Source organism: Callithrix jacchus, chromosome 9 (genome assembly GCF_049354715.1).
Source record: "Callithrix jacchus isolate 240 chromosome 9, calJac240_pri, whole genome shotgun sequence".
Lineage (NCBI taxonomy): Eukaryota > Metazoa > Chordata > Mammalia > Primates > Cebidae > Callithrix > Callithrix jacchus.
Window position 1 is genome coordinate 27,899,909 of NC_133510.1, and position 21,039 is coordinate 27,920,947.

At 42.8% G+C, this 21,039-nt stretch overlaps 1 protein-coding gene across 1 annotated transcript in view; it reads right to left on the reverse strand.

Annotated features, from left to right (window-relative positions):
• Positions 1-2,423: 2,423 nt before the first annotated feature.
• PCED1B (PC-esterase domain containing 1B) overlaps positions 2,424-21,039 on the reverse strand; it is a 167,248-nt gene continuing 148,632 nt past the window's right edge. Inside the window, 2 exon segments of the mRNA XM_017975951.4 lie at positions 2,424-2,585; positions 2,588-3,926. Coding sequence (XP_017831440.1) covers positions 2,563-2,585; positions 2,588-3,869 — 1,305 coding nt within the window. The 5' untranslated portion in view covers positions 3,870-3,926 and the 3' untranslated portion in view covers positions 2,424-2,562.

The following is a 21,039-nucleotide window of genomic DNA, read 5'->3' on the forward strand; positions in this document are numbered from 1 at the left end:
ATGAACAGAAAGAAGTCCTGTGTTGTTGAAAGAATAAAGAGCAATAAAGAGAGTTCCAGAAGACGACATTACCAGGGCAGGTAGAAGCCTGATCATGTAAGACAGTTGAGGACATAGTCAAGGTTTTATTTTGGAGTGATAGATTTCAGACCTCTGAGTTCCAGAACTTTAGGAGATAAATGTGTGTTATTTTAAGTCACCAAGTTTGTGGTGTTTTTAACAGCAGCCACAGGAAATTAATACACATGTGAAGGAAACGATGTCCCCTGTTGGAGTCTCCCTGCACTCCTACCCATCTGAGAGAAACAGAACTGTTGAGTAGTTGATTCAGTTTAATCCTTCAGATGTGTTACAAATATTAAATGTCGATTTATGGTGAGATTTGGCTTGTAGTCTCATCAGTAACACATTTAATTATAAGCCATCTCTTCATTCACTCATTGATTCATCAAGTGCTATTCAGTACTTATTAAGTGCCAGGCATTGTGCTAGAACTTGAGACACAGAGATAAGATAAACGTCCCATTCTCTAAGAATCTCATTTTTTTTGGTGGATTAAAAGCTGCTAATGTATTCCTTCTGTAGATATATAATCTCATCTATTTCTTGTGACTTTGTGAACCTCATTTTTGCAAGATAACATTTCCTAATTCTTGTCAAATTTAGGGATGGTGATATTGGGGAGCTACAAACTAGTCAAATCAATTCAATGAAAAATCCTATTAGTTGAACAATTTTAGTCACATCTGATTTTGACTATTTTATCTAAGTATTAACATTTCACTAGTTGAGTGTTACAATAAGCCTAGCATTTAAAGTCTTGGTGATGTTAACATTCTTAAAAACAGAAAAGTGACCATGGCCATCTATGCACAGAGTTGACACAGAAGAGATGTATATGCTGTACGGTCCTGTCCAAATCCATTTTATTTTATAACTGCGATTCACATTGTCATTGATTGCAGTTTATTTTTCTCTAATTTTCTAAAGTCCACAATCAGGACTATTCAAGGAATCATTGTTATAAGCATGCCATCTACTCTAGCTTCATACATAATTCATTGCACATTTAAATGGTAGTCTTCTGGTTGCAGGGCTACAGGGATTTAGGAGTTTTTCATCATCACTTTGATAGTAAGAAACCATGTTTGGTGGGCTTCTCTTCTTAGTTTTATGTTGCTATGGTATAAATCAGTCCCACGGTTTGAAAGTTAACATAAACTATAGACTGGCATAAACCAGAAAAAACTGATGGAGGATTTATTTTCTGTGCCACCTAGGACAAATCACTCTTTTCCCTTGGCCTCAGTCTCTTCGTAAATGTTCATTAAACATTTTTAGTTTTAGTTTTCCCAGGTCTAAAATTCAATGATTTTTTTGAGAATCGCTGGCAAAATGTGATTCCAAAAAGTCAAAATTCCTATGCTTAGTAAGAAATCAGATCCACTTTTATGAAAGCCCTCAGAGGAATTATTTTGGATGAATTACTTTAAATAGTAGTTCATCAAGTAGATTCCAGCCATAACTATTCATTCAGCAAATATTGTCCTTGCTCTTACAGAGCTGTATTACTCCATTCCCAGGCTGCTATGAAGAAATACCTGAGACTGGGTAACTTATTTTTAAAAAGGAGGTTTAATTGACTCACAGTTCCACATGGCTAGGGAGGCCCCAGGAGACTTAACAATCATGGTGGAAGGCATATCTTCATAGGGCAGCAGGAGAGAGAATGAGTGCAAGCAGGGGAAATGTCAGACACTTATAAAACCTGGGCACAGTGACTCATACCTGTAATCCCAGCGCTTTGGGTAGGCACCTGAGGTTGGAAGTTTGAGACCAGCCTAACAAACGTGGAGAAAACCCCTCTCTACTAAAACTAAAAAATAGCCAGGCTTGGTGGTGCATGCCTGTAATCTCAGCTACTCTGGAGGCTGAGGCAGGAAAATCGCTTGAACCTGGGAGGCAGAGGTTTCAGTGAGCTAACACCGTGCCATAGCCACAAGAGTGAAACACCATCTCAAAAAACAAGACAAAACAAAACCCATCAGATCTCGTGAGACTCACTCATTATTGTGAGAACAGCATAGGGGAAACCACCTCCATTATTCAATTACCTCCACCTGGTCCCTCCCTGGACAAGTGGGGATTATTACAATTCAAGGTGAGATTTGGGTGGGGGCAGACAGCCAAACCATATTAAGAACTAATTGTTTAATGGAGAGATATCTGTTAAATATAGACACACGTAAAACCCACAACTACTTTTGTGCAACAACTTCTTTATTTCAATTCTATTTTTACACAAAGGCAAAAAGAATAGAGGGGGGAGGCAGGAATAATGCTGGGTCACCCCCTGCAAGTGGGGAAGAGCCTGCAGCCAACAGGAATGAGTAAGACTGCTCTTCTCTGGCTTTCTTGGTAACAGCAATGAACAAAAAGAAGACCAGGCATGGGCGCAAGGCTTAAGTTAACAAGGTCAGTCTGTTCAGGCCAGGCAATGGAAAGGAAGTGTCAGATCTGTCCAATCCATGTTCATGAAGAGGAAATAAGGCCTAGGTACGTCTATTGAGGGATTGGCTCTGGTGGGCTGGGGTCCTTCTCTTTGAAGGTCTAGGTCGCTGTCCCCAGGGCACATAGGGGCCACGGGGATGATACCTGGAAAAACCCCTATGGACCACAGGGGCAGGCTGCTGATAACAGGGTGTGGGGAAGCAGGGCACAGGTAGCTGGGGACCAACCATAAAATTGTCTTCGAAGGGGAAACCTGTATGGGTTGATGAGGGGACATCCGAATCGCAATAGAATTGATCCGACTGGAAAGTATGATCTGAGGAAAAACAGACATCTGGGGGACCCAGTGGGAACTGGGGCATTCCCTGGTAAAAAGGAATGGGAGGAGGGGGAGGAGCTAAAGGAGGAGGGTGTGAGGGCAGCAGCGGGGGCAGGGGCAAGCACTGGGGTGGTAACCCAAGCAGGGAGGGGCGTCTAGGGGAAGGCAAAGGTGGCCTAGGGAAGGCCAGGTGATTTCTGTTGGTCTGGGGCGGCCCTTTCACTGTCTGGCCAGGTTTTTTCTTCTTAATCCACTTGCTCACCGGGCGGCGCTGGGGCAGCTCCACACCCCAGGCATCGGCCACGTGGGCCAGCAGCAGTTGTGAGAGGCAGCGGTGTACGCGCCCGTTCCAGTGCACCCCGTCCCAGTGCAGGTTCTCCCTCGCGTGGCGGAAGTAGAAATGCAAGTCCAATACATCGAAGTTATGTTTTCGTGCCTCGGTGGCACTGTAGAAGTTGGCTTCGACCACTGTGCTTTTCAGGGAGTCAGTCCGCTGCCGCTGGGGCGGAAGGAAACGCCCAGTGACTACCTCGCCCACGGGCATGGCTGTGTTCCACACCAGGAGGCAAGATTCGGGCAGCACCTGGCCCAGGCGCTGGAACAGGTTCTCCAGGTTCTCCTGGTAGCTCCACCAGAAGTCCGAACCATATCTGGAGACGTCCCAGAGGCAGGAGTTCATGATGACCAGGTCGGGGGCGTGCTCGCCCGACTGCAGCTCTTCCAAGATGGTCTGCAAGTACTCGGAGTACACGCGGGTGAGGAAGTAAAAACGCACCAGATGGTGGTCAGAGCGGAACTCGCGGACCTCACGGTAGTCAAGGCCATTGTGCATGGGGCCCCGCTGGCCTCCATCCAGCAGCTCATCTCGTTCGAAGTTCAGCTCCCCCTTTACTTTGAGCTGCTTGGGAGTGAGCAGGCAGTCCTTCTGTAGCAGAAGCACCAGGTCCTTGTACACGGCCCTATGCACGGAGTCCCCCAGGATGACCACGAACTTATTGTGAAGCAGCTGCCGCACTTCAGAGGCTCGCAGGAGGATCATGACGCCCAGGGCGAATGGCCTAGCTCCTTCCTTTGCACAGGGTAGGTCTGCGGATGGCTAGGACAGAAGGAGAGACAGGCTGGGAGGGACTCACCTCTGGGAGGAGCGCCCAGTGTAGGTGGGGGGTAGAGAGAGCATGGGGGAAGGGGATGGAGCCACGGCCTCTGCCCCGAGGGAGTGGACCTGGAGTGCCCGCATAGCAGGCGCCACCAAGCCCGGACCTGGGGGATGGGCGAAAGGGCAAGAAAGTATCCAAAAGCCTTCTTTGTCTAGCTTCAGTTTAGGCCTGGGACTTGACCTCTGAACGCCAGAGGCTGCTCTTGGAGGCTCAGGTTCCACCTGGTGGGGAGGAGCTAAGTCAGATCCACCCTCCCCAGGGCTGGGAGTGCTAGCAGGATGCCTAGCCAAGAGCCTGGAGGCAGCCCAGAAGCATAAGTGGTTATGGTTAGCACAATGCCACTGTTAGATAATGAGGACAGCAAGTAAGCAAGAACAGGAGAAAGCTTGTGTTGTAATGTTAAGTGGAAGAAGTTACATCCCATACTGAATGCCCGATCACTGAAACTGTGTAAAAGAGATATGCATAGATAACACTGGAAGGAAATATGTAAAAACATTTTCATAGAATAGGATTATGGATGACTTCCCTCCCCTTTTATTTTTGTAAATATTTGTTGTAGTCTTATATTGCTTGTTATAACTCTAAAAGAATTAAATGAAATGCAACAGGTAACACAAAGGAAGAGTACATGTGCTAGGTTAAAAACATAAAAACAGGCCAGGCGTGGTGGCTCATGCCTGTAATTCCAGCACTTTGGGATCCCAAGGGGGGCAGATCATTTGAGTTCAGGAGTTGGAGACCAGCCTGACCACCATGGAGAAACCCTGTCTCTCCTAAAAATACAAAATTAGCTTGGCATGGTGGTGCATGCCTGCAATCCCAGCTGAGACTGACGCAAGAGAATCGCTTGAACCCGGGAGGCAGAGGTTGTGTTGAGCCGAGATCCCACCATTGTACTCCAGCCTGGGCAATAAGAGCAAAACTGTCTCAAAAAAAAAAAAAAAGAAAAAGGAAAAAATAAAAACAGATTTCTTTTACAAGGAAGTAGCTGTTTCTCATCAATAGGACTAAAAAAGATCAAGATAAAACTGGAAATAATTTGAATACGTTTTGGCTGTGATGTTCTTTGCTTTACATTTGAAGATAATAGGAATATCCCACTACAAAATGTCCACTTTAACATGAGGATTGTTTTGAGCAGAAAGCAACTGAAAATCGACCGATGCAGGAAGAGTTATCTGTCCTCCTTTTATCTGCCCTAGAATCAGGGCACATATTTCCCTTTGAGGAAGGTAAACACCCTTCCCCCAACCAGGGAAAGAACAGCAACTCTTAGCAGACAGGTTATCATCTTTTTCACCAAAGAAAGGTAGTGGAGGACACCAAGTTGATTTTTCATAAACAGACCTTACTACAATAGCCCTTATCTTCCATGAGCTCCCCCAATTTATTTCCTAGTCACTTCCTCACATCATTCCTTAAAGCCCAACACCCCTTGAGTTTCAGTTTTCTGGTGCACTCCCTGACTACAAATGTTAATTTAAAAATTGTGGCGGGTGTGGTGGCTCACGCCTGTAAACCCAGACTTTGGAAGGCTGAGGTGGGCAGGATCACTTGAGCTCAAGAGTTCAAGACCAGCCTGGGCAACAGGTGAAGCCCCATCTCTATACAAAAATTAACCAGGTATGGTGGTATCTGGCTAAGGTGGAAGGATGGCTTGGGCCTGGGAGGTTAAGGCTACAGTGAGCCATGTTCTGGCCACTTCACTCCCACCTGGGCCACAAAGTGAGACCCTGTCTCAAATAAATAAATGAACAAATAAAATTTCTAGGTCTCTATCTTAGCAACGCACACAAAATAAATAAATGAAATTATGTGCCTTTTTTCCTGTTAATCTGTCTTTTGTTAGTTTAATTTGTACACCCCCAGGTACTGAAACTAAAAGAGTAGAGAAAAAGTTTTTCTCTCCAACGCATTGGATGCAATGTTAAAAGCTGTGAAACTCGTCTTCAAAACTTCAGATTATTTCAAGCTGCCATTTACAACTCATATGCACAGATGACTAAGCAGTAGAAACACTAAAATACTGCTAACAGATTGCAAATGGGAGGAACATGGCATCCACCTCATCTACTTACACAAAAGCCATGAAAATCTGGTGTGACATGATATTTGTAAGATTTTATGCATTAGTAAACATTTTAATAGGTGTGGGTGGATAGCTATTATTAAATTACACATTCAAGTTTTGAAAGCTATGTGTGCTATTTATAGTTTTAAATGGGTATAAATACAAAAATGAAAATATTAAAATAGACTATTAAGTTTCATAAGAGAACAGTTGAAAATATTGACGTCTTCCCCATAAAGAATCTTCATTAAAACATTTTTGCTATCAGAATAAAAGTTTTGGCTGGGTGCAGTAGCTCATGTTTGTAATCCCAGCACTTGGGGAGACTGAGGCAGGAGGATTGCTTGAGACCTGGAATTTGAAACCAGCCTGAGCAACTTAGCAAGACCTTCATTTCCAAAAAAAGAAACAAACAGAGAAAAACAAAACAAAATTGAGGCAAACTCCAAATCCCTTTGGGACTCAAGTATGTTCATTTGTTTAGATTCATTTATTCCTCCAACTCATGCTTAATAAATGCCTAGTATATGCTCCACATAGGGAGTATAAAAAAAGGTAAAACATAATCCTGCCCTCAAAAAACAGATCAAGAATACTAATTGCTAACTGTACTTACTGTCAAGTAGAAAGTAGAAAGTGGTAAAGGCCATGAACTGTGAAAGTCCAGGGGTCTTTGGGAACAGTATTCCTTCCCACTCTAGACCCAAGTCTCCAAAGTGCAAAATGTGAAGACAGAAACTCCTTCCTATTGTGTTTCCAGAGCTCCCATGCCACCCAGCTCAATGTGCCTTCTCTGGGCCAGCACTCTGGCCATAATCTGTGCCCCAATACATCGTCTTCCACTAACACAGTTCTGTCCCAGAAGCTGGCAGATCTGTGCTGTCTCTGCTACAGTGTTACTTTGTTTAAATGCCCTAATGCATTCCTCTGGGAGTGAAGTGCCCTAGACTTGGACAGATACGCGTTCAAGTCCAGTACCTTAAAACTGTCAGAAATGGAGGCACTTAAGAATTAAAGGAAACTAAAGTATGTCACCCCAGAGTATGTCTCTCTGATATAAATATTTTTGGGCAAAGTTGCTTGAGAAGCAGAGGTGGCAGAAAGGGTCTCCAGAACTGCCCTTTCTTACCAAGCCATAAAAATTCCTGTGGAAAAGCGGCCTTCTCTGCACAAACATGAGAAGATAACCTTGTTTCTAGTGATTTGAGAAGTTAGGCTGCAGTGGAGCTGTATAAATAAACTTAACGAAAAAACCCTTATCTTCCACTAGCTTTACACTCTTCCATTTATCTCCTAGCCACACCCTGGAATTTACTACCCCTGGCTTATACCCCTTTGTTCTGTCATTTCTTCACAAAATGTGTGGTTCTTTGTCTAAAAGGTATAAAAGTTTTCTGCTTTGGCCATTTCTTGGGGTCTTCACTCTCTTATGAGGGTCCCCATGTACATGTAAAAATTAATAAGACATACATGCTTTTCTTCTGTTAATCTGTCTTGCATTAAGTTGTTCCAAACCCACCCCAAGATCCCACTTAAGAACTAAGATGAGCAGAGGTTATGCATAACATTCCCTACAGAGTACTAGCGAAGAGCATTGCTTTTGGAATCATACTATGTGGGTTTGAATCTTATATTTGCTAGCGTTTTGAACTTGGGCAACTTAGCCTTTCTATGCCTTAATTTTCCAGATCTGTAAAACAGACCTATTAGTACACTTTATGTATCTGATGTGAGGATTAAACGTAAACTGTTTACAACAATGCCTAACAAGTAGCAAGTGCTGATAAGAGTTAGTTATTATTAAAGGTTGAGCATCCCTAATTAAAAAATCCCAAACACAAAACTTTTTGAGAGCCAACATGATACTCCAAGTTACACTGAACACATTACTTTTTCACTGTATTAATGGCATACTGGCCGGGAGAGGTGGCCAGCCTGTAATCCCAGCACTTTGGGAGGCTGAGGCAGGTGGATCACTTGAGACCAGGAGTTCAAGACCAGCCAGACCAACATGGTGAAATCCTGTCTCTACTAAAAATACAAAAATTAGCCGGGTGTGGTGGCTCACACCTGTAATCCCAGCTACTCAGAGGCTGAGGCAGAAGGATCCCTTCAACCTGAGAAGTTGCAGTGAGCTGAGATCGCATCACTGCACTCCAGCCTGGGTGATAGAGTGAGGCGGTGTCTCAACAACAACAAAAAACACAGAAAAGTATGTCTGATTTTCCACTATTAAGTACTTACATGTGCATAAGTGTGCGAAAATGATTACTTGTCAATTGCATCTAAACATATAAACTGAGTCACAAATGATAGTGATGTCAAACAACTGTAGTCCATATGAGTGGTTAAGACTGTGACATCTTTGCTTTCTGATGGTTCAGTGCGCACAAACTTTGTTTCATGCACAACATTTAAAGTATTGTATCAAATTACCTTCAGGCTATGTGTATGTGGTGTATATTCACATAAGTGAATTTTGTGTTTCGACTTGGGCCCCATCCTTGCCTACATAAGGACATCCCCATGTATATGCAAACATTCTGAAGTCACCAAAAATTGGAACTTTGAAACATTTTTGTTTTCTTTTCTTTTTTTTTGAGATGGAGTTTCACTCTTGGTGCCCAGGCTGCAGTACAGTAGCACAATCTCGGCTCACTGCAACCTCTGTCTCTCGGGTTCAAGTGATTCTCCTATCTCAGCCTCCTGAGTAGCTGGGACTACAGGCATGTAACCACCATGCCCAGCTAATTTTTTATATTTTTAGTAGAGATGGGGTTTCACCATGTTGGTCAGGCTGGTCTCAAACTCCTGACCTCAGGTGATCTACCTGCCTCGGCCTCCCACAGTCCTAGGATGACAGGTATGAGCCACTCAGGTACCTGGCCTGAAACACTTTTTATCCCAAGCATTTTGGATAAAGGATGTTCAACCCATACTTAGGAAGTTTCAAAATACCAGGTTAATCATCGATAAAAAAGAGATTACAATATTTGTTCTGCTTGTTTGTCAGGGTTCTATGAAGATCAAATTAGATAATGCAAGTGAAAGATTTTGGCTAAAACAAAACTAATTGCTTATTGAACAGCTACTAGATGCCGGGTGCTTTATCAACATTACCTCTTCACGAGATAACATTTTTTCTGAGACGAAGTTTCACTGTTGTTGCCCAGGCTGGAGTGCAGTGGCAAGATCTCGGCTCACTGTAACCTCCGCCTCCCAGGTTCAAGCAATTCTCCTGCCTCAGCCCCCTGAGTAGCTGGGATTATAGGCACACGCCACCACATCCAACTAATTTTTGTATTTTTTTAGTAGAGATGGGGTTTCACCATGTTGACCGGGCTGGTCTCAAACTTCTGACCTCAGATGATCCACCTGCCTCAGCCTCCCAAAGTGCTGGGATTACAGGCATGAACCACCGTGCCCAGCCCTTTATGAGATAACTCTTATTCCCATTTTATAGGGAAAGATACTGATGTGATGGAGCTAAGATTTAGTCCAAGGTCTATCTCTAATGGAAGAAGCATCTTTTTTTTTTGAGACAGAGTTTCGCTCTTGTTACCCAGGCTGGAGTGCAATGGCGCAATCTCGGCTCACCGCAACCTCCGCCTCCTGGGTTCAGGCAATTCTCCTGCCTCAGCCTCCCGAGTAGCTGGGATTACAGGCACGCGCCACCATGCCCAGCTAATTTTCCGTATTTTTAGTAGAGACGGGGTTTCACCATGTTGACTAGGATGGTCTTGATCTGTTGACCTTGTGATCCACCCGCCTCGGCCTCCCAAAGCGCTAGGATGGAAGAAACATCTTTTGGTGCACCTTATTCATAGGCAGGCAACCCTCTACTCTGCCCAGGAGAGGTGGTCATGTGTACTTGGAGGGGATGGGTGGTGAATAAGTATAATCCCATATCCTAATCTCAAACCGGAGACATGCAAACACAAAGATCTTGATTTCAGGAGAATCCATGCAGGGCGCGGTGGCTCACGGCTGTATTTCCAACACTTTGGGAGGCCAAGAAGGCCTCATGAGTTCCAGACCGGCCTGGGAAACCTGCTGAAACCCCATCTCTACTAAAAATACTAAAAATTAGCTGGGGGTGGTGGCACACAACTGTAATCCTGGCTACTCAGGAGGCTGAGGCACAAGAATTGCTTGAGTCCAGGAGGCAGAGGTTGCAGGTGAGCTGAGATTGTACCACTGAACTCCAGCTTCACTTTGCCTAAAAAGAGTGAAAGTTTGTCAAAACAAAAACACACACATACACACAAACCAGAATAAGAACAAAAACACAATTCTACAGACAGATGACCTCAGTGTCTGAGGACTTCTGGAGGTCCTATGTCCTAATATCCTAACCAGTTAACTTAACCCACCCTAAGAGCTCAGGACCAATATTCAACAAAAATGTCTACCTAAGACTGTCTTCGAGTCAGAGTCTTGTTCTGTCACCCAGGTTGGAGTGCAGTGGTAAGATCTCGGTTCACTGAAACTTTTGCCTCCAAGGTTCAAGCAATTCTTGTGCCTTGGCTTCAAGAGTAGCTGGGATTGATTGCAGGCACCTGCCACCATGCCCAGCTAATTTTCATATTTTTAGTAGACACGGGGTTTCACAATGTTGGCCAGGCTGGTCCCGAACTCCTGATCTCAAGTGATCCACTCACCTTGTCCTCCCAAAATGCTGGGATCAGCTGAGGTCAGGAGTTGGAAACCTGGCCAACATGCTAAAACCCCCTCTCTACAAAAACACAAAAATTAGGTGGGCATAATGATGGGTGCCTGTAATCCCAGCTACTCGTGAGGCTGAGGTGGGAGAATCGCTTGAACTTGTGGCGGAGGTTGCAGAGAGCCGAGATCTTGCCACTGCACTCCAGCCTGGATGACAGAGCCAGATTCCATCTCAAAACAAAACACAAAACAAACAAACAAAAAACCTGAAATGGCAATGAAATTCTTGATAAAGAGCACTGTAACTGTAACAGGATTAACAAAATCTGACACCCTCAAGACTGTCACTGTGGGAAAGACTCCTTTAAGCTAAGAGGCCAAGCATTCAAAATAAAACTTAACAAAACCAAAATGACTTCTAAGGGAGTGAGTAGAGAAAAATAACTTGGAGACATAAACCTTCTCTGATTAAAAAAAAAAAAAAAAGGTCGATAGCACCCATTTTCAGAGTTCTTTTTATTTATGAAAAATGAAAACAAAAAAGGGATTCAAAATGGCCAGACCAGTGATCTTTTAAGCCTAGGCATCTTTCTTTTTTTCAGATTTGGTAAGTTCACTTATTTATTTTGGTAACTATTTTATAGATTCACTCATTCACTTAAGGATCACTGAGAGCCAAATATTGCACTGGGTACAAGGAGTAGGTATGAAAATGCAATTTTGGCTGGGCCTGGTGGCTCACGCCTGTAATCACAGCACTTTGGGAGGCCAAGGCGGGCAGATCACTTTTGAGGTCAGGAGTTTGAGACCAGCCTGGCCAACATGTTGAAACCCCGTCTCTACCAAAATATAAAAAATTAGCCAGGCGTGGTGGCATGCACCTCTAATCCCAGCTATTCAGGAGACTGAGGCAGGAGAATCGTTTGAACCTGGGAGGCAGAGGTTGCAGTGAGCCAAGATTTTACCAATGCACTCCAGCCCGGTGACTGAGTGAGACTGTCTCAAAAAAAGGGCAATCTCTTCTCTCAAGAGGAGGGGTAAGGAAATGGGCACTTAAGGAGCTGGCTGCTAAAACTGATGCATGTAAAGGAAGCACCAGAGACTGTTAGAAGGGTCAAGCCAGAGGGAGGTTTATGAACAATCATTGGGAACTGATTCCAACTTTGAATTAAAACAGAATTTTTAAAAAAAGTTTCAAGATAATTTTTAAAATCATAGTTATAAGTAGTTTCATAGGTTTTTTTCTGTTCTCAATGTAAACTTTGGGCTTAGGCTAAAGCTGTCACAGAAATATGCATTAATAATGTCTACTGCCACAATAAATTACTTTCCAGCAGCTTGTTTATATTTCCCTGTTTGGGGATAATTAATTTTTAAATAGCTTTCTAAGCTATAAATTACAACTCACTGACTGTTATTTTACAATGATCACAAACCAAACACATAGCATTTATTTTTCATTAACGTTTTATAGTAATTATGTTGATGTTTTCTTATTGATCTTTAGTTACAAGAAGAGGGACTCTGAAATAACCCTGTAGAGAAATTTTAAACCACAGAGATAGTCACTAGCAATTAGGATGTTTTGACTTGTTGTAGGAAGTACTTGTAACTAACTTAGAAGTTTCTTGCATATAACTAACCAACTTAATACAGTATTGTACTGGGAATATAAATGGTTAACTTCCTTATAACTACATTTTGGGGGATCTAACCAAGTTTGAACTTTACAAAATTCTCTTAAATTTTAGTGGAACGGATGGTACAAATAAGGAATTATTTTTAATGAACTCACCTGTACAACTTACCTATGTCTTGGCATTTGCTTAGTTTTCTAAGTGCATTTAAACTTGTCAAAAATTAAATTACATGCCATAAAAAGTTTTGAAAAAAAAAGAAAAGCAAACAATTTGAACTTTTCTTTTGGAAAATTTAATGACTTTGTGGACTGAGGATTCTCTAGAGACTCATATTTTGATTTGAGGCAAGTCAGTTAAATCCAATGTCCCATACAATACCAAAGCCGAGAAAGCAATGCAGGCCTATTTTTAAAAGTGGCTTTAGGAGCAAATAAAAAATACAGAAAACTACTGGTAGATGCTATGCTGTGGTAAGTAATGCAATAGAAAAATAATTGCCAGGCCAGTGCAGTGGCTCAATTCTGTAATTGCAGCACTTTGGGAGTCTGAGGTGGGCAGATCACTTGAGGTCAGAAGTTCGAGACCAACGTGGCCATCATGGTGAAATCAAGTCTCTACCCAAAATACAAAAATTAGCCGAGCATGGTGGCATGCACCTGTAATCCCAGCTACTTGGGAGGTTGAGGCAGGAGAATCGTTTGAACCTAGGAGGCGGAGGTTGCAGTGAGCCGAGATTTTGCCACTGAACTCCAGGCTGAGCAACAGAGTGAGACTTCATGTCAAAAAAAGATTAAAAAAAAAGAAAAAGAATTGCCAAATAATCACTGGAAAGACTGTTAACTGATTTTAATCCTCTACCCTCAATGACCTCACTTCCTACGTAGGTCTCATATCTGCAGTCTATTAAGTAATTCAGTAAAAATTTAGAGAGCACCTGGGTCTATCTAAGGCTGTGACAGCTGTCACTATACATTTGGCTCACATCCCCCAACGACGATTAGGCTTCCCCTGTGAAACCCCACATCATGAAACCGCACATTTCATGTATTTCTAAGCTGGTTCTTAAACACATTTAAGATCATGCAAGCTAAATGAAAGATGTAAGCTAGAATAAAGATCTTCAAACTGGGCTCCATGTAATCACAGATTTACTTTGTGGAGGCAGGAACCACTTCATCCCTACTAGGCCACAATCTGAAATTGGTAATTCTTTTTAAATAAACTGTTAACAGAAGACTCTCAAACACTTTCAGTCTGAAAATGACCAAGTATAAAAATTCTTAAAGCAGCATATTTTCCCCATCATAATAGCCTAATATAAACAACTCCTATGGATTACAGAAAGAAATGCAGAGGGCATTTTTATGAATGAAATGGAGGTTCTTAATAACTGATATGCGGGAGGAGCAGTGGGAAAAAAATAACTGATATGCAAGTAACTTCACCTATAAAAACAAAAGGTAAAACTATGGACCATGCATTCCAATGAACTCACTTTTCAAAACTTTTGTTTTACAACCTTTTGTAAATATTCCCTAAAGTAAATAATCAAAGCAAGTCATAAACACAAAAGCGTGATTTCAATCATGTACAGTCTATGGTAAACCTCTACATGATGGTCTTGAGTCATTATTCAAAGTATATTTGCTAACTTCCTACTTATTACCCCTTTAACACAAATGAAAGACACCAGGAGGTGGTGCCTGGCTTTCAACTCCAAGACACAAAGAAGCCAGAGATGGACTCTGCTCCTGGCCTGCTGCACGCTCTTGGGCTGATTGCCCACAGTTCTGAACCAGTTTCCTCTTCTGTAAAAAGGGAATAATATTACCTACCTCGCTGAATAATAGTGAAGATGAAAAGAGGTCTCGTACATCAACGGCCTAATAAAAGGCCTGCCAGACAGTACGGCCCTCTAATCCTTTGAGTCAGCAAGCCCTCCCCACAATGAGTCCAGAGAAAACACAGGCCTGCAGACAGAACCCCGCCTAGATTCCTCCTCAAACCTTCAAATCCTCACCCAGTTTCCCACCCTCCTGCAAAGGCAGAAAGGTACCTCCTTAGTTGTAAAGCTCCCTCAGCAGCTCAGGGACTTTGCTTCAGGATATCCCCCAGTGAGGGGATAATTAGCATTCTGCATTTTCTCTACCCTCCTTGACCTGGATCCTTCCTTTTAGCATTAAACACATTCTGGTTTCTTGCTTTGAAAAAGAAAGAAAACGTCTTTGACTCCACCTCCAGGACAGTCCTATCTTTTGCCTCAGCTCCAAGGCCACATTTTTAAAAAGACTTGCTTGCACTGACTGTGTCTAGGTCTGGGCCCTACCTCCCACTCACTCCTCCGTTTACTTTAATTTGGCATCTGACTGCGCAAAAGCAAAGAAATGTTTGTTATTAAATCACCGATGCTTTCCTTGTTTCTCCTTTCAGTGGCCACTTTTTGGTATTTACAGCATGAGGGGTGGGGGCGCTACTGACTGCTCCCTCTAAGAAACCCAGCCCTTGAGTCCGTGTATTTGAGACACCCTGCCCTCCCCCAATATCTTTTGAGGATTTCTCTTTTTCAGTTTCCCAAATGTTGGTCTTTCTCTCTTTCTTTTTCTTCTCCCACTTCCCAGTCTTTCTCAAGGCCCACTGAAGGGCTCCCTTCTTCACTTTTTCAACATTCTTATCCTCAGATGTTCACCCATTTTCAGAGTGTCAGGCAATGAGGTAACCATATGTCCCTATTTGCCCCGAACAGTTCTGGTTTCTGCCTGTTTCCCCAGAATGATTAGTAACACCCCAAACCCATGAGTCCTGCTTTGGATGATAACAATGGACCATCCCCTTATCAATTCCCATTTGTATGCAGATGACTGAGAATTGTGGCAATAAAGCACAGTGGCTGAGAGGGAGGGCTCTGGGGTTGGCCCCCTGGATTTAGATCCTGCTCCACTGATCAAGCAACCTCTGCTCTGAAGAAACTTCACCAATAAAATGGGCACAATATTACTACAGTTTTCTTAACAAATGAGGGTTCCATGAAAATATGTGAAGTCATTAGCATGTCACCGCCACATTTCTAAGGGCTCAGTGAATGTAGCTATTATCTTTGTCTCTGGCCTAGACCTGTCTTCTGAGTTCCGGACATAGTCAGGTGGAGAGAATAAAGTTCTCCTGGGGGGTGGGGAGTAGGAAAAACAGTCCATACAGGCCTCTATCACTTCCCAATTCTCTTTTTATTTTTTTTTAAGAGACAAGGTCTCACTCTATTGCCCAGGCTGGAGTGTCATTGTGTGATCACTGCACCTTTATCTCCGTGGTTCAAGCAATACTCTTGCCTCAGCCTGCGGAGTAGTTGGGACCGCAAGTGTGTACCATCATGCCCAGCTAGTTTTTTTTGTTTTATTTTTTGTGGAGACAGGCTCTAGCTTTGTGGCCCAGTCTGGTCTCGAACTCCTGGTTTCAATCAGTCCTCCTGCTTTGGCCTCCCAAAGTGCTGGGATTATAGACATAAGCTACTGTGCCCAGCTACTTCCCAATTCTCTAGACACTCATTTATCCTCCCATCAAACTGTGGCTGAATTCCTCACATAATTGTCCCGTGACCTTTGAACAGTCTCCCTAAAGGAGACTGGGAATCATGGCAGCAGACTCTCACCATACAGTTTCAGAGAGCTGATGTATAATTTTGCTTGAAGCACTGGCTGGGAATACAAAATTGAGTAGAAATAAACTGTTTCTGAAATGTGTGTGTGATAACCTACTTTTTGCCAGCTAAAACTAACTCTCTCTTTCTCAGACTAAAAGCTGTTCAGGCTTTATGTTAGCTCCTTAAGCCGGGCAGACTCCATCTTAGCTTCTTCATTTTAGTTATTTTCCCACCATTAAGTATGTAACTGTAGTATACAGCTGGGGCAGGCTGACATTGGGCATCTCCAGGAATGCATTTGTTGGTAAGAGGCCAAGTTAAGTGGTACCAGCAGAGCTTGGGAATGCAGGTGCTGTTGAGCACCCAAAGACCCCATTATCTATAAGTTGTATGTCTTTTTTTGACAACTTTACCCCTCACACCTGGCACTGTTTTATTTCTCATGTACTAGTTTATCTTTTAACTTTTTGCTTACTCCGCTTTTGTGAAAATTTGCTTCAGCTAGATTCCTCCTCCTCTTCAAAACTAGGGTATAAAACACCACCTAACTTTTTCTTAAGGGCTGAGAGAATTTGGAGTGTTGGCCACCTCTTGGTCACTGGCATAATAAAGGACTCATAATTTAATCTCAGAGTGTGGCGCATTTGCACGAGCACATGTGGATAAAGTCATTTTTATTTTTGAGGACTGATTTTGTTTTAGTTGTGAATAAATAATTAGGCTGATCTGTATCCTAGCAATCACTTAAAAGTTTTGATGTTGGCTGGGAGTGGTGGCTCATGCCTGTAATCCCAGGACTCTGGGAAGCTGAGGTAAGAGGATCGCTTTAGCCCAGAAGTTCAAGACCAGCCTGGGCAACATAGTGACACCTGTTTCTTAAAAAGAAAAAAAAATTTGATGACTAACGAATAGTGGAAACAATATATATATTTTGAAGATGCATTTTAGGGAGGAGGGGAATGTTGCAGTATATTTTGGGAAGCTGAGCACAGTGATCAATGTCAGATTTGTTTTTGGTTTCAAGGTTAAATTTTTTTACTTTCCCCAAAGTTTTCTTAGTCCTTAAAAAGTTTGTATTTGATGAAAACATTATTTTAAAAATGGTATTGTTTTAGTTTTATATGTTTTCTCCTATAAAACTTCATCATCTAGGTTTAAAAGTTCAAATTCATTGCATTCTGTTAACTTTTTATGACTTGGGATATGATCCTTTCTTCTTGGGATCTTCTGAAAGGCTTCGGGGAAGGATAGGTTTTGTGTAAGCCCAGAGAGCTTTTTCTCATGTCTTTATGTTTGTTTCTGACTCACTTTTGAATGTTCCCCAGCTCTTTCCTCTTACTGAAATTCTGTTCCTTCATTAAGACCCATGTTAAAAGACAATTTTGTCAGAGAGCCTTCTCTACTCACCCAGACAGAAAAATCTCTCCCTCCTTTGAGGGATGACTCTACTTAACCCTCGGTTCTGTTTTGTTCTAGAATTAACTGCATGTGCCATTCTATCTTCTCTTATGCTAGTTCTTGATGGCAGAAGCGGTCTCACCCATTCTTATACCCCCCAGGACCCAGTGCCTGTGCCTAATAATCATCAGCACTCACTGAGCACTTAATTTGTGCCAGGCCTGCTCCATTCTCACAATCTGGTGAGGGAGGAACTATTATTTTCTCCATTTTATAAATGAGTAAACTGAGGTATGGAGAGATTATATAAATTGTCTGAGGTTGGCCAGGTGTGGTGGCTCACGCCTGTAATCCCAGCACTTTGGGAGGCTGAGGTGGATAGATCTTCTGAGGTTGGCCTTGTCAACACAGTGAAACCCAGTCTCTACTAAAAATACAAAAATTAGCCCAGTGTGGTGGCATGCACCTGTAATCTCAGCTACTCAGGAGGCTGAGGCAGGAGTAGCTTGAACCTGGGAGGTGGAGGTTGCAGTGAGCCAAGATCATGCCACTGCACTCCAGCTTGGGTGACAGAATGAGACTGTCTCAAAAAATACATTACAAATAAATAAATAAATTGCCTAAGATTGCCCAGCTAGTAAATGGCAGAACTATTCTTTTGACAATTTATCTTCTTCTTCCTTTTTTTGAGGCAGGGTCCCACTTGGTTACCCGGGAGTACAGTGGCATGATCATGGCCTCAACTTCCCAGGCTCAAGCAATCCTTCCACCTCATCCTCCGAGGTAGTTGGGACTTTAGGTTCACACCACCACACCCGTTAACGACAGTGAATCTTCCCATTGATTAGATAAGCTTAAGGTTTCCTTTTGTTTCTTTAGGAAGAAGTATGGCTCCAAAGCCTGAGCTTTTAATCTCAGCTATAAATATTTGTTTAAAATAAGGGAGAAAAAAAAATCATCTTATCTAGAAAAAAATGTTTGCATGTAACTTTGTTATTCTCTGTTGAAAAACAACACAATATTTTGCGCATAGCTTTAAATTTTTCCATGAGAAAACAAAGTGGGTGTAAAGTGACTTAGTTCAATTTTCATCACTCTGTTAGCTAGTCTTCTTAAAAGTCAACAGAAAACCCAGTGCGGCACTAAAGCTTTATTTGTGTTTCAAATGTTTAGGCTTATGCTGACTACTCTAGATTCCCACCAATGGCTGAATGAAAAGTTCCCATGCATAAAAAAGTAGGGCAATTGGAGAGCTAATAATGAGGAGTGCTTGCAAGGTTGCATTCTGACAATTCTGATCCAGGACTAGCCACAAAAGTCCATTTACTCAGTAACAGGAACCTGGGGTTGAGTCAGCAGGCCTGGATTTCTTCCACCTCTAATGCTTACTTTATCTTTGTGCTACTTAGTATTCCATCTTTTAAATGGGGGAAATAGCACTTATGCTTCTCTGAAGGGATTACACAAAAGAGTTTTAAAAATGGATATGATTTTATTATTGTTATTATTATTACCATTTTTGTAGATCTAAATTCTATGTGTAACAGTGTTTCTTTGGAAACATTTTTTTCTTTTCTTTTTCTTTTTTTGTTTTTTTTTTTGAGGTGGAGTCTTGCTCTGTTGCCCAGGCTGGAGTGCAGTGTCGCGATCTCACTCACTGCAACCTCTACCTCCCAGGTTCAAGTGATTCTCCTGCTTCAGCCTGCCAAGTAGCTGGGATTACAGGCACCTGCCACCCAGATAATTTTTGTATTTTTAGTGGAGACGGGGTTTCACCATATTGGCCAGGCTGGTCTCGAACTCCTGACCTTGTGATCCACCCACCTTGGCCTCCTACAGTGCTGGGATTACAGGCGTGAGCCACCACGCCCAGCCTTCCTTCCTTTCTTTCTTTCTTTTTTTTTTTTGAGACAGAGTCTTGCTCTGTAGCCCAGGCTCCAGTGCAGTGGTGCGATCTTGGCTCACTGCAACTCCTCCTTCATGGGCTCGTGATTCTCCTGCCTTAGCCTCTGGAACAGCTGGGATCACAGGCATATGCCATCATGCCCAGATAATTTTTGTATTTTTAGTAGAGACTGAGTTTCACCTGGTCTCGAACTCCGGACCTCAGGTGATCCACTCACCTAGGCCTCCCAAAGTGCTGGGATTATAAACCTGAGCCAACCTTTTTCCATAGGTGCTCAGTCTATGAAAAAAAAATTTTGAATTTAAAAATGAGATTATAAGAGCAAGTCTCAGCCAGGTAGAGTGGCTCACACCTGTAATCCCAACACTTTGGGAGCCAAGGAGGGAGGATTGCTTGAGAGCAGGAGTTCAAGTCCACCCTAGATCCCTGTCTCTCCAAAAAATAAAAAATAAAAAAAATTAGCAGGACATGGTGGTGCACTCCTGTAGTCCCAGCTACTCAGGTGGCTGAGGTGCAAGGATTCCTTGAGCTCAAGACTTTGAGGCTGCAGTGAGTTGTGATGCTACCACTGCACTCCAGCCTGGATGACAGGGCAAGACACTGTCTCTGCCTTGGCTTTTACTCGCACTAAGTTGCAGAGGATTCTGGAAACTTGAGCTCCCATTGCTTTCCCTGTTGGCAGCGCAACTGAGCACTTGCCAGTTTCAAGCTCTATGGTTTGGAGCACAAGAAAGAACAAGCGAGTTCCAGGGACTGAGGAAGCTGAGGAACAAGAATCTGTGCTGGAGAAATGACTGTCCTGCTTCCCAGGCACACAGACTAACTTCTCACATTAGGCCTTTCCCCAGACTATGGTTTTCTCTCTTCAGTGCCAGCCATGAACCTAGGGGCTTTTCTCTCTGCTGCCTTGTTCAGCTGAGTTCCTGCTTCTCTTTTCTCCTCCATCTCCAAAAATAAGTCAACAGCTATGCACTACCTACCTTAGAGTTAATTGTGGAAATCAAATGAAATGCTGTGTAAACTCTACAAATGCTCACTGCTATTGTTATTCTGAGCCACCTTAGCATATCTAGAAGGTGGGCTTAGTGGTTAAGGAAGATTTCCAGTTAAATGATGCCTGTAACTTATTATTTAGCAACACTAATTATTTAACATACTCTCCCAAAAGTATTTACATGTTTTACCAGTTTATCTCTTTATTCTTCTTAAGAACTCTAAGAAGGCCATGCACAGTGGCGCAGGCCTGTAATCTCAGCAACTTTGGGAGGCCGATGTGGATAGATCAACTGAGGTCTGGAGTTTAAGACCAGCCTGGCCAATATGGTAAAACCCTGTCTCTACTAAAAATATAAAAATTAGCTGGGCATGGTGTCATATGCCCGTAATCCCAGCTACTTCGGAGGCTGAGGCATGAGAATTGTTTGAACCTGGGAGGCAGAGGTTGTGATGAGCCAAGATAGCGCCACTGCACAGCAGCCTGGGCAACAGAGTGAGACTCAGTCTATTTAAAAAAAAAAAAAAAAAAAGAAGAAGAACCCTAGGAAATACATACTTTATTTATTTATTTACTTGAGACAAGGTCTCACTCTGTTTCCCAGGTTGGAATTCAGTGGCAAGATCATGGCTCACTGCAGCAACTCTGCAAGCTCAATTGATCCTCCCACTTCAGCCTCCCTAGTAGCTGGGACTACAGGCCTGTGCCACCATGCCCGGCTCATTTTTATATATATTTTTA